Here is a 13,585-nt window from a genome sequence, read left to right on the forward strand (position 1 = left end):
CTACACGTACCACTCCTTGATCCCGTCCCGTTTGACAGGTTGCGGTGCGAGTGGGGCAGCTCGGCCCAGTGCGAGCGGCTGCAGACCGCGCGCGCCTGGACCGTTGGCTGCTGCGCCTGATTGGTAGCTGGAGTGGGCCTGCGGGGAATTATAAAACCATTTGATTAAAAAAAAAAAGACGGGTTGCACTCCGGGAGTGCCGGCAGAAGTGAAAACTTGATTATTAACCTTGAGCATGTTTGATATCCATTTTACGCTTTTTCGATCAGGTCACGTGTCCTGACGCGAGTTTAAGATTTTATACCCAACGCCGATAAAGAAGTTTTCACTTCAAAAATTGGTTGTCTGTAAAGTCGGTTTACTGACGATAGTTGAACGTGATAACGTTCGATTGTGCTTCTTTGTCGCTCGTTCCGCGCTCTCGCTTGCACTTCAAGCCTTACATGGAACGCCTCAGAGCGAGGTAACGCCACATAAGTCATGTTTTTTCGTGCGTGCAGCCGGCTCTATCGAATTATAAGACGTTGTCACGTCAAAAAAAAGACGTGTGGCACTCGGGGACTGCCGCGGTAAAGCTATTGCATGCTATGCCTTCAAGCCACACCTCCGCGCCCGTCGGAGTGGGGAACGTGAGGTTTTTTACGTTACAGAATTTCTGGAGTCGATCCCCGCGCTCAAGGCCCGCGATAGAAGCTATGCAATAGCTTAAAAAATACAATTATACACATGGAAAAACCTGTTTAACACGAAATGACCCATGGACTCGGCATTTAGTGAAAACAACGATGAAAAGGCAAGTGCTTTCACCAATATTTTTCAGCCAAATCCATATTTTTAGATATTATGGCATATTGATTAATCGATTGATCTCCGACATTTAAGAAATCATCTAGAAATTTCTTGGAAAGATTCAGAATTTTGACCTAGACATAATATTCACGGTATTTGAGCATATTTCAATTTAAACTAGCTTTTTCTGAAGTGACTCACAGTTTTTCAAAAAATTAAAAAAGATAGCGCGAGTTCATTTAAATTTTGAAACAAACAAACTCTTCAGCTTTATAATATTAGTATAGAGAATATTAACCCAATTCGGTTCTATATCTTTTAGCATATCAATATAACCTTCCAATTTATCACATATATAAATATATATATAAATATAAATATAATATAATATAATATATAAATACCCATACCTGATTCCCCAACAGCGCAGCACTAGCGCTCTGCTGGTAGCTCTTGTCCTCAGTGACCTTGTACGACGGGTCCAGCTTGAACATCAGCTTCAGCACTATTATCACTATCAGGATTATCGCTATCAGTACTGATGCTACGATACCTGGAAAAGAATTTTTTTTTATTGTAAAAAGATTGTTAACTACAATTTTTATATACAATTTGCATATCACAACGATTCTGAATTATTTTTTTGAGGAGATCGAATCGATCTGACCTTAAAACAAGATAGAACGACTGAACGATGATTATGTTACTACATACACTCAATTTACTTTCCAAATGATGAATAAAACGTCTCTGATCATCTATGTATCGAATTCCAGAGTCAATAATAAGCATCAAGGTCAACATTTTAGACGTTCTTCGTTTAGTTATACAATACTAGCGGTCCGCCCCGGCTTAGCCCGAGGTACATGTTTACGTTTTCACTCCTTACGAACCTTCCTCGTACTTCAAGAAATATTATAAAAAAAGATTTGACGAAATCAGTTCAGCAGTTTTGAGTTATGCGCTTACCAACACATTTTGCGATAAATTTTTATAATATTATTAAGTTACAACTTCAATAACTTACCAACAATCGTAGCAAAGAACTCCGATTCCGGCGGCACGACTCTATTATCCGTGGCTTTCGGATGATACCATTTAGTTGTTATCTCTGGTTCATGCCCGTTATACCCGGGATAACTTCCCGGGATCCCTTCATCTATACCGTATGGAGATCTGGTTGGGATCTTGGTGTGTCTATGGTCTTCGTAGTCTGGTATTTCCTCTTCAGTAGTGTGTGTAGACTCTGTGTGTCGTGTCACTGTGGGCGTGAACTGGTTACTTGTGTGCGTGTGCTCTGGAAAATTGGTTTTGACTTTAATAAGAACTTTCCGGTGCAAAATAAGTCAATTTCAGCAGTAAATAATGTGTAACATTTGCATAGATGAATTTTTATAACTAACTCTAGAATGCTTGACTGATTTAGATGAAATTTGGAATAATAATTAATAGTATATTTAGATACATAGTACAGATTTATTGAGGTAAAAAATGCCGCACAATCAAGCTCGTATAAAACCCCGTGTGGTACAATTTTTTAGTACCATGATAACAAATTATTTATTGAGTGTGAAATTTAGAACATACTTTTTATTATTACATAACCAAAATATTTTGATGATAATACCTTCAGTAGGCGTAGTTCCCTTCTCCGGAGTGGTAGCAGTGTCCACAGTGCCCGCGTGCATATTATCGTGGTCAGGTAATGTAGTGCGGTCACGGTCACGGTCACGGTCACGGTCACGGTCGTGGTCACTCTTCGTGGTCACGCTGCTCTCTGTATCCGTGGAGCTGGATATCGCTTTGTCCACGTGCTCTGTGGATATCGCTGTGGTTGGTGACGTCATACTGTGTGTACTGCTTATGCCAGCCCTGGAATATTAATAAATTCAATTAGAAGACCGTAGTTAGTACAATAAAAAAAGACGTGTGGCACTCGGGGACTGCTGCGGTAAAGCTATTGCATGCTATGCCTTCAAGCCACACCTCCGCGCCCGTCGGAGTGGGGAGCGTGAGGTTTTTTCGTTACGGAATTTCTCAATTCGGTCCCCGCGCTCAAGGCCCGTGATAGAAGCTATGCAATAGATTAAAAATAAAATTATAAAAACGCTATATTTTATGATAGAATCGACTAATCGTCTGATTTGAAATTAAGAGTATACATAAAAAAATATTTAGGGTAATTCGAATCAAGATGATAGGTGTGTCAAAGAGTGGGATAGTGTCCTCCTACGATAACTTTCTAATTTGTAAATATCAATCATTTTCAGTATTGAGTAATATAATATTTTAGTTCTTACGTTGTAATAGGATGTTCTGGTTCTGTAATTTCCTCTCCATTTGATCCAGAACCTTCTATGCAGTCTTCATCGTCACACGGTTTCATCAGTTTACCGCTGATATCTCCCTGAAAAATAAAATTAACACTGCAATCATATCTAAACTTCATGTTAATGTCAATTTTACCAGTTCGATAAAGTGCATCTATGAATTGATCTTTCAAACCGGATTGCTTTTATAATTTGTGTACGAATTTAGATAAAAACAGATATTCTAGTAGATGAATGTGTGTTGTGTGGGTGTTTAGTTATCACTGTCATTTTTCTTTTGTGTAAGAGTGTGTGTATTGTAAACAAAACATCTGTAATTTGTAGCTACATTTTTGCAAATAAATATATTATATTATTTAATTTGTGTCAAATTGTAAAAGTTTAAACATACGTTTATAGTTTATACGCAATGATAATATCTGAAGGTATAATATTATGTTATTGACTACTTTCAATAAGGAGCTTCAAAAATTACATTATATAAAATTATGAAGCATATAAGCTTATTCTATTTAACAAACTGATGGATCTCAATACAAATTTATGATTATTTTCAGAGTTCCAGAACTTCTGTTTGTAGATTTCTATTCCTATCGGGATCATTAAAAGATATAATGTCTTTCACATAATAATGTACACCAGCTTGTCGTTTGCTCCGGTACCGCTGTAGCGAGAGCGGTAGAGCTGTAGCGCTGTAGAGCGGCAGAGCTGTAGCGCTGTAGAGCGGCAGAGCTGTAGCGCTGTAGAGCGGCAGAGCTGTAGCGCTGTAGAGCGGCAGAGCTGTAGCGCTGTAGAGCGGCAGAGCTGTAGCGCTGTAGAGCGGCAGAGCTGTAGCGCTGTAGAGCGGCAGAGCTGTAGCGCTGTAGAGCGGTAGAGCCTGTCCACAGTGCGGTAGAGCTCACCTTCCTGTGATGGGGCGGGCGGCGCGTGCTGGGCACGTAGACGGGCGTGATGAGGTCGTCCCCGCCGGCGTCGGGCAGCGCGCACGCGTCCTCGTCGTCGTCCCGGCAACCAGACCCCGCGCCAGAGTATACGAGTTCATCTAGCGCTCCCGCACCGCCGTAGCCCGACGGGGGCGTCTAGAATGTTTAAGTTAATAATTATTATTTTAAGTACACGAAAATACATAAAACTCGAACAAAAATAAATAAATATATATATCGTGTAAAAAAAAATAAACAGAGAAACATATTATTATTATTATCAGCCATGGCTGTCCCACTGCTGGACAAAGGCCTCTCTTCCCTCCGTCCACGTCTACCAATTGTTTAAGAGAAACATACATAAGAGAAGGAAATGTGACATGTTGTAAACCAATAAAATGTTCTTAGCAATATTTTATCAATATGTCGGTTACAATACGATATTGCTATGTGATCTTCTTATGATTGTTATTATAACCATGTCTAAAAAATGTATTACTTTTTAGTGTCCTATTGATATTATTTAAAGTCAATACAACTCTCTAGGAATTTTTGCTGTGAATTATTATACCCGCTAACCTATTGTACATTATCTCTATGATACCAGAGTCTAACGTGTGTATATGTGTTAGTGTTAGTGCACAAACCTGTTGCATTCTATTAATATCTCTATCGAGCGGTGCAGCAGCCCGCCTAGCGTCTCCCCGCACGGTGACCGCCGGGTCGCCGGCCGCCGCCAGGTCCAGCACCCGGCGCGCGCCGGCCACGAGCCCGGCGAGCACGCCGCTGAACGACCGGGCCCCCCCCGCACCGCCGCCCACTATGATGCGGGACATGCTGTTGAATATTGTGGATTGTTGACCACCTGTGGATAAAATTGTGTAATTTAATAGGTGGAATACGGTAGTGGAGTTGAAAATGAGGATTAGAAAAAAACATCATAATAGAGTCATTGTCCGCACTAGAAAACGATGTTTCACAAACTAGCAGCGAAATTATGTACTTAAGGTAAAAATATCCGAGAAATATTCTATGATTGTTCATTAAAATAAGCATTACTTATACATATTAAAATTAAATAGCTCTCTTATACACACGTTAGAAATCAAGGCCGTATACGTAAAATTATTACTTCGAACAATTTAAAGAGTGATTGTGAGCCTTGTAATCACGGTTATAGTAGATCAAATTGTAAAAAAAAAAATCTGTTTTAATGTGATAACAGTTTTGGCCGTAACACGGCAGGCGGAAGCTGGCCACGCGGTAGCCCCTTAAGAACACGGCAAGTGGAAGATGGCCACGTGGTAGCAGGGGCACACAGAATGTCGCCTCACCGTGCGGATGCCGCAGGTTGACCGCATAGTTGTCGAGCTGCAGCGCGGCGCGGCTCCCGTTGCGCGTGAAGCTCGCCACGTGGTACGCGCCGTCGTCCACACGTGCTGCTTCGTCACCAAGCGGGTGCTCGCCGTCACCCACGTTGTATACCACGAACAGGTTGCCGCGGATCTGTGAAGTAAACTCGAAATGAGTATTTAAATCTATTTAAAGGCACCCTAAATGTATCATCACAATATACAATCTTTTAATATCTATTTGCATAAATCAATAGAAAATCATCAATATAATACACTGGTCATCAAAAAAATCGACCCACCTACACTATGTTTGCTATTTATCGATTATTTCACAAATAAGTCGTCTTAGATTGTTGTATTTTCTTGTAAGGGTCTGATAACATGCTAATCATTATGTTTGTCGAAAATTTTACTGCACTTAAAGCTTCTTAACAAATTTTTATACAGAAATACTGTACATGTTGATTTGACGGTTTACGGCGGGACAAATTATGCCCGTGTTCCCAGTTCAAAAATGACTTTTTTCGGGATCTCTTGTTCATAACGTTAAGTTTAATAATTGATGCTGTAGTTTTGATAAATTTTGTCTCAATATAATGGATACTACTCTAACTGAGGGGGCCCAAACTGTGGCTCTACTAAAACAGGGGTTATGTCAACTTGCCGTGGCTAAAAAGTAAAATCTGAGCTGTTTTGCAGTTCGATGAGTTTACCAAAGGTTTCTAGAGACTAGGCAGTATCGATGAAAATATTGATCTGCAAGAAATAGGGCGGCAACTCAAAGGGACGACCCCTAGATAATGTAATCAACTCTACAAAATCGACATCTGTCTGGTGTAGATCTCTAGTGACGCCTGCCACCTCCTTATCTTCAGATAAGGAGGTGGGTATAAATGACAGAACTGTTAGAAGAAGACTTTAGGAGTAGAACCTAAGACCACACAAGCCAGAAACAGGGCCACAATCAGCCACAGCTCATCGACAAACCAGACTTCAATTGACTCGAAATCACGTAAACTGGACTATAGGCCAATGGGAGTCAGTACTTTTGAGTGACAAGATGCGAATGACTTTATATGGTGCTGATAGACGTCTTTATGTCATGCGATGACCAGATGAACGATTTGTTCAGTGCTAGGTAAGAGAAACGGTCGATTATGATGGAGGCTCTGTAAAGTTCTAGAGTGGCATTTCTTTGACAAGACGCACGGAGCTTGACGATAAAAAAATGCTCATTAAATGCTGTTCAATACATTACCGAGGTTTTGGACTATCATATGGTGTAATATGCCGGCTGTATCTGCAAAAACTTTGAGTCTATGCATGATAATGTTCGGAAGCACGTAGAGCGAATCGTGATCCAGTATTTAGAAGAGGTCCGCATTAGAGTTACACTCTGGTTAGCAAAAAGTCTCGATTTGAAACCTACAGAGCACATGTGGGACAATTAAAAAATAAAGCTTAGAGCTCGTAATTCAGCCCCTACAACAATAGGGGACCTGAAAACCGCCATGAGGGAAGAATGATAACGAATTCCTCAAGAGACCATCAAAATCTTGATTATTTCTTTAAAATGGTGAACGCAGGCTATCATATTCCAGAAAGAAGAGAAAGTACTGAGTATAAATTCGAAGGAAACGTGATCATAAGTTTCATGATTACAAAATAAACTGCATTTGAAATTTAATAAAGAAAAAGCTGAAAATTGAGGATTTTGATCTTTCTTCGAAATTGACAATTTTTTTTTATGATGTTAATGATTTTATGTGTTTATATTCGTGTAAGTATGCTTGTTTAATTAATCAGTTCAGTTTCCAAACAAATTTTTTCTTTAGTTTGTGAGAAAACCGCAATTTTCCGTAAAAATGCAGGTGGGTCGATTTTTTTGATGATCAGTGTATATAATACTACAATCTCTAACTGTAGAATTCACTAATAAATCGTCAATGTATGCATGCATAATCATCATCAACTCAATCACTCAAAGTCTCCATATGTTTGTAATCATGTGGGTGGCGGATACAATGCGCAATATATGGCCATCGCTCCTACGTCTAGCATTACAAAATCATCAACATAATATACACATACTAACAATTATCATCCACAGCAACCACTTGAAAACCCGCAACCAGATCATTCACACAATCGTCACATATCACTAACAACTGTATCATCAAGATATGCACAAGCAAATAACCACCATCCACGACAACCAGCTAATAGCCCGCAACTAGAGCACACTCAGTTTTTATTCCATACGCTACAATATGATCGATAAAATCCACAAGCAATCTACTACCAGTCTTAATATGCTGTAGAAACATATCACTTATGTTTCTACTGCATACGGAATATTACATCAGTACAAAATCATCAACATATGCACACACAAACAATCATCATCTACAACAATCTGTTGAAAACCCTCCACCCAAGCACTCACAATCTCTATCTCTATAACTCACTACAAACTCCAAAACAACACACAATCTCCATCTTCGATGCGAGTGATGCGCAGTATTATCATCTCAACTACATAAAATTATATCAATTCAAAATAATCAACATATGTACGTAGAAACAATGACCATCCACAGCTACCTGTTGAAAACCCTTAACTCAATCACTCACTACTATTCAGCTCACACGTGTCTCTCACGTTGGCTGACTTGACGTACAGTTTAATCATCCTACCTACATAATATTACTATATCCGCACAAAACAGTACTATCTACAGAATCATCATCATCATTATCAGCCTATATATGTCCACTGCTGGACATAGGCCTCAGTCATGGCATGATAATGAGACAGATTTTTTTTTTATAGTTAAGCGGGCAAGCGAGCAGGCGGGTCACCTGATGGAAAGTGCCGATCTGCCGATTAGCATTCGCGTTGTCAGGGGCACCGCGAATGTATTGCCGGCCTGATATTTATATGCCCTTTTTTTGAAGATTTCCTTGCCAAAGAATACACAGTACAGAATATTCAGTACGAAATCATCAACATATGTACGTAGAAACAATCACCATCCACAACAACCTGTTGAAAACCCTTAGCTCAATCACTCACTACAACACAACTTACAACACGTTGGCCGAATCGATTTTCCTACCTACCTGTTATAATATCAGTATAAAATCATCAACATATTATACACAAACTCACAATCTCCATCTGCATATAGTCCTGCGTGTTAGCGGACTCGACCCGCAGTATAACCGCGTCCGCCTTGCTGGTAACGAAGCCGACCGCCACGCGGTCCGTCTCCGTGTCCGCGACCGCGCTCGGGGGGAACGTGTACGTGATTATACCGCGGCCTGGACCGAACTCGTAGGCTATTGATTCTGGAAACAATTAAATTAAATTAATTTAATGAAAAATAATAATAGACTAATAAAACTACAGGCTTTCATATTTTGCAACCATAGCATTGAACATAAAAATACATAGTCTTTTATTCGATTGAACAATTTACATTTACATTATTGTACGCAGTGAATTCTGTCCGTTTGTTCACTCAGTCTTTAATTTTATTATTTTATCAATAACTATTTGGCATTTCAAATTAAGTGGACATCGAATAACTAAGAAGGGTTAAAAATTATAAATAATGTTTTTAAGTTTTACCTGATAAGTTATAATACACATTTGTACAATAATAAATAAAACAGTGGTAACTCATTAATACGGAACTTACCGTCATAACACGTAGGCCCAGTGAATGACGTGAGGTCACAGTCACACACATACGTGTTCCACTGCTGCACACATACACCCTTGTTAGCGCAAGCATTGTGTGTGCATTTTGTTGGACCTAAAAACAAACACAAAATTTATAATTTTATAACATATTGCATCTCGTCCAAGTTATAAGAATCATATAAATTTATAAAGAATAGAAATATTTAAATAATAATAATTAAATAATTATTAGAATCAGTCAAATTTAAGTACTCATGTAATCTTCAAACAATGCATACCTTCACATCCCGAAACTAAAGAAGAACTTGGCACAACGGCATCCTCAATCAACGATGGAGACTCTCCAGGTAAATCCAAACTAGACATGCAACCTTCGAAGCCCTGTCTGGATAGAACTCCTACTGGTAACGCCGTATACATATCTTTGGGAACGCCACCGACGTATAATACGCTGTCTAATTCTAGCATTAGATTTGAACCTGAAATAAATAAAAATGATTAAACATTTTTAGGTCAGACACAGAAAAGTGAAACTTATAATAATAATAAGCGAATAAAAACAAACAAATTACTTTAGCAGCAATATTAAAAGTTTAATTAATTTTGTAAGTATACTAAACATCATAATATGACACAAGTCCTAAAATATAAATGTATTCAACTTACTTGTAGTGTGCATTTCCAAATCGTCGTCAACTTGTAATGTATGCACTTTGGGCGTTGGTCGTCTTATCGATACTGTATGCCATCTATTGTCATTTAGGAAATTCTTCAGCTTATCCTTCATAGTGACCACACCGTCTCCAAGATTAAACACACAATGTATGTGTCCATTTACTAATTCTATCGCTATAAAATCTTGCTTTTTCCCACCATTATAGAATAAAAGACCATCCATATCTGTCGTCCGGAAATAAAAATCTAAATACGTATTCGCATACGCTTTTAAAAGCGGCAGTCCAACGTATGTATGTTTCGATTTAAATGTGACTGCTTTGTACACGTTAAGAGCGTCGGGCTTTACGAATTTCCCAGTAAATAAAATGTTGGATGTATCTTCAATATTATTGTTTTCTTCAGTTGATCCAACTCCCAGCGTCTTTGCTAGATCTATGTATTTTATGCCATTAAAAATAAACTTTTGCAAGTATCCAACAAAGTTTGGCAGTGTTGATGTCATCTGTATTTCTTCCTCTGGGTGGAATAGACCACCGAGATGAATAGTCGATATTTCTAAAGTAGAAGCTTTCCCTAGAATTGTTTCAGCTGGAAAATCAATCAAAACATATTATAGTAAACCGTTTAAGGCACATCAAAATTCACAACATTGACTCTCAAATAAAAATAATTTAGCAAAAGTAAAATCCATAGATCCCTGATCATAGCTTTCAAATTTATTTACAAAGACATCTATAGCAAAGAGTTACATTTGGAAGAGCAAAGCTTAGCAGAGTCTCTAACAACAGAAGATTTTACGAAGTCAGAGTTCATAGTCAGTCTATATTTCTTTTGATTTTACATAGATGCAATTTTACTTGAAAATGATTTAGCAAACAGGTTACTAGATACACATACCTTTCTATTCACAACCAAGTAACAAAGTATGTAATGACGTTTGCAATTTGGTTGCATGAATGACACACTCCAATGAGTGGAACCTGTTCTATAGTGCTGTAGTAATGAATATTGAAATGACACACTCGGATGATGTTATCATTAATCATTCGATGGTTAAAAACAACAGAACAGATACCACTAATTTAAACTATAAAGAATGCTACGGGGGAAAGAAAGTCTACAGAAAAGAAGAGTTGAAAAGCATTAATAGAACTGAAAAGTGAGATACAGTGCCAGCTAGAAATAAAGGAAAATAAGCCACTATACTACATCTAGAGGACGACTAACATCGAGGGTCGCTTATACAGTATCTTGTATGTTTGTTATAATATTATAGTTCTGTAAAATTAGCTCATTGGATTTTACATTAACTAATTAGCTAAATTTTACTTGATGTTACATCTACATTTTATCAGCATCTTAAAATCTTATTATTATCATCTTAATTATACAAAAATGTATCTTTAAACAAATAAACAACTATTTCAAACTCAAACTCAAACATTCATTTATTCAATTAGACTTCTATTTAGTAGCACTTTCGAATCGTCATTACATTAACATTTACCATACATATATACATATATATTATTTTTATCATGTAACTTATATTGACTTTTACACATTTTAAATCTTTAGCTTCATTTTCAAATTCATTCCAACAACTCTTCAATTTAACATTACTATTTAATTCCTCAGTATTTTTTTCTATCAAAATATTTCTCTCAACTTCCAGTATTTTACGCGTCATGTAAAAAGAACACTGGAAGAAAGTAGTGTGGGTTTGTTTGCGAATGGATACAGTTTCACACGAAAGATATATTCCTATTATCTTATTTTTGAACTAGGTTCGGGACTCGTGGTTTCGTACCTACATATTTGGTATTCATATACGACCTCATACCACCAAATAGACCGATAAATCGCCTATGCGCAGCTTGATCATCAGCGTTCTTTTTATATGACGCGATCTGTATTATCCAATCCAATCCAATGTCCCCTACCGCCCTACCAACCTTACCATCTACAAAGGGTCAACGGAGTATTTTTTTCCATCAATTTCCCTGAACCTGAACAGTATGATCCCTACCGCCCTACCAACCTTACCATCTAAAGGGTCAAATGAAAGGTGCGGGTGTCCCGTGCATACGTACATAACGTACCGCGCACCGGCTGCCCGCCGTCTACCTGCAGCTTGAGGTTGGACGCGCGCCGCGAGAACCGCACCGTGTGCCACGTGCCGTCCGCCGCGTTCGCGCCCGCTAGCAGGTTCTGGAGTTTCACGTATACATATTTTGTATTTTCTTTAAAGCTTCATCGGTTTTTTTTTTTCATTTTGACAATTTTCACACACGGCACGATCTGATCCCATATTAAGCTTTCGCTTGTGTTATGGAAACCAGATGGCTGATAAACATACATATACTAATTTTAAATAAATACTTATATAGATAATTAACACCCAGACACATAGCAAATAAATATGTTCATCACACAAATATTTGCCCCGGGTGGGAATCGAACCCACGACCTCTGGCTTGGAAGGCAGGGCCACTACCAACAAAGCCAACCGGTCAGTCGAACATTTCTAACTAAATTTTATATTTAAGTGTTATAGCATTCAAATTGTACACAAATATACAGGGTGTACCAAAAAGTAGTGATGAACGGAAGCTGAGAGGTAGAGGACCTAGAGGGCTATCCGAATTACCCCCATGTATGTTATGCGATTTTTCGTATTTTCGGAGTTATGACGTTTTTTTCAATTTTTCACCTATCGCCGAGTACGATGATATTTTCACTCATGCTGACGTCAATGATTGCGCAAGATGCTTGATTTTTTTTTGTGTGCTAAGCTGAAAGATAGGCCAATTCAGTATGGTAACATTTACTATCGTTAGATCTTTGAATGGAATAAAAAAAAGAATTAAATGGCAAGAAAGATAAAATTACCCAGTATGTTCACCACTTCAAGGGCCCGTAAAAAAATAAAATCACATAAAAAAAGTTTTCCATTTGACTTTTAAAAACTTGCTCTATCTATCAGATAGCTACCCTGAAAATTTCATTTTATTATTCAGAAGGCTTCAATCGAAAAATTTAAATCTAAATGTGGTAAGTGCAAAAATTGAATTAACATTATGATCATTAAAACCAATAAATAGGTGTTTATTTACCAGAAATTTTTAAAATAACCCCGCTGTTGCTCAATGCAAGTGCGACATCATCGTAAAAAGTTGTCTTTTAAATGTCTGAATGCCCTTTTATCATTTTTAATGGTTTCTTCTGCTACTATGAATTTCCGGGTTATTTCGTCCAAATTGTGGCAGTCTCTCGTCTTTGTAGTATACCCACGGAAAAAAATCAATAGGGTTTGTGTCCGGAGACCGTGCAGGCCAGGCTAAAGGGCAAAGATACCCTGAAAGATGGATTGGTCGTTGCAGCCTGCGCATGCGCCGGTGTCGCCTGCCTTAAAGCCTGGCCTCTACGGTCCCTCGACCTAAACCCCATTGATTTGTTTCAATGGGAATACTAAAAAGACCTCGGCTACTTGAGAGAATGCCACAATTTGGACGAAATAACCCGGAAATTCATAGTAGCAGAAGAAACCATTAAAAATGATAAAAGGGCATTCAGACATTAAAAAAGACAACTTTTTACGGTGATGTCGCACTTGCATTGAGCAACAGCGGGGTTATTTTAAAAATTTCTGGAAATTAAACACCTATTTATTGGTTTTAATGATCATCATGTTAATTCAATTTTTGCACTTACCACATTTAGATTTAAATTTTTCGATTGAAGCCTTCTGAATAATAAAATGAAATTTTCAGGGTAGCTATCTGATAGATAGAGCAAGTT

At 38.1% G+C, this 13,585-nt stretch overlaps 1 protein-coding gene across 4 annotated transcripts in view; it reads right to left on the reverse strand.

Moving 5' to 3' along the window:
- Nrx-1 (Neurexin 1) overlaps positions 1-13,585 on the reverse strand; it is a 111,717-nt gene continuing 98,132 nt past the window's right edge. For 2 of the 4 annotated variants that reach the window (XM_089706953.1, XM_089706951.1), the window contains exons 16-28: positions 11,887-11,995; positions 9,773-10,372; positions 9,385-9,585; positions 9,102-9,218; positions 8,570-8,748; positions 5,377-5,548; positions 4,690-4,907; positions 4,022-4,198; positions 3,090-3,196; positions 2,417-2,661; positions 1,817-2,086; positions 1,200-1,342; positions 1-138 (exon numbers count right to left, since the gene is read on the reverse strand). In XM_089706953.1, coding sequence (XP_089563079.1) covers positions 1-138; positions 1,200-1,342; positions 1,817-2,086; positions 2,417-2,661; positions 3,090-3,196; positions 4,022-4,198; positions 4,690-4,907; positions 5,377-5,548; positions 8,570-8,748; positions 9,102-9,218; positions 9,385-9,585; positions 9,773-10,372; positions 11,887-11,995 — 2,676 coding nt within the window. Of the gene's footprint in view, positions 139-1,199; positions 1,343-1,816; positions 2,087-2,416; positions 2,662-3,089; positions 3,197-4,021; positions 4,199-4,689; positions 4,908-5,376; positions 5,549-8,569; positions 8,749-9,101; positions 9,219-9,384; positions 9,586-9,772; positions 10,373-11,877; positions 11,996-13,585 lie in introns of all 4 variants that reach the window. The other 2 variants (XM_089706952.1, XM_089706950.1) reach the window with 1 other exon arrangement.

The sequence above is a fragment of the Colias philodice genome, chromosome 18, assembly GCF_061535455.1.
Source record: "Colias philodice isolate Cphi_HAF_F1 chromosome 18, ilColPhil1 Martin Lab GWU primary, whole genome shotgun sequence".
NCBI classification, from domain to species: Eukaryota; Metazoa; Arthropoda; class Insecta; order Lepidoptera; family Pieridae; genus Colias; species Colias philodice.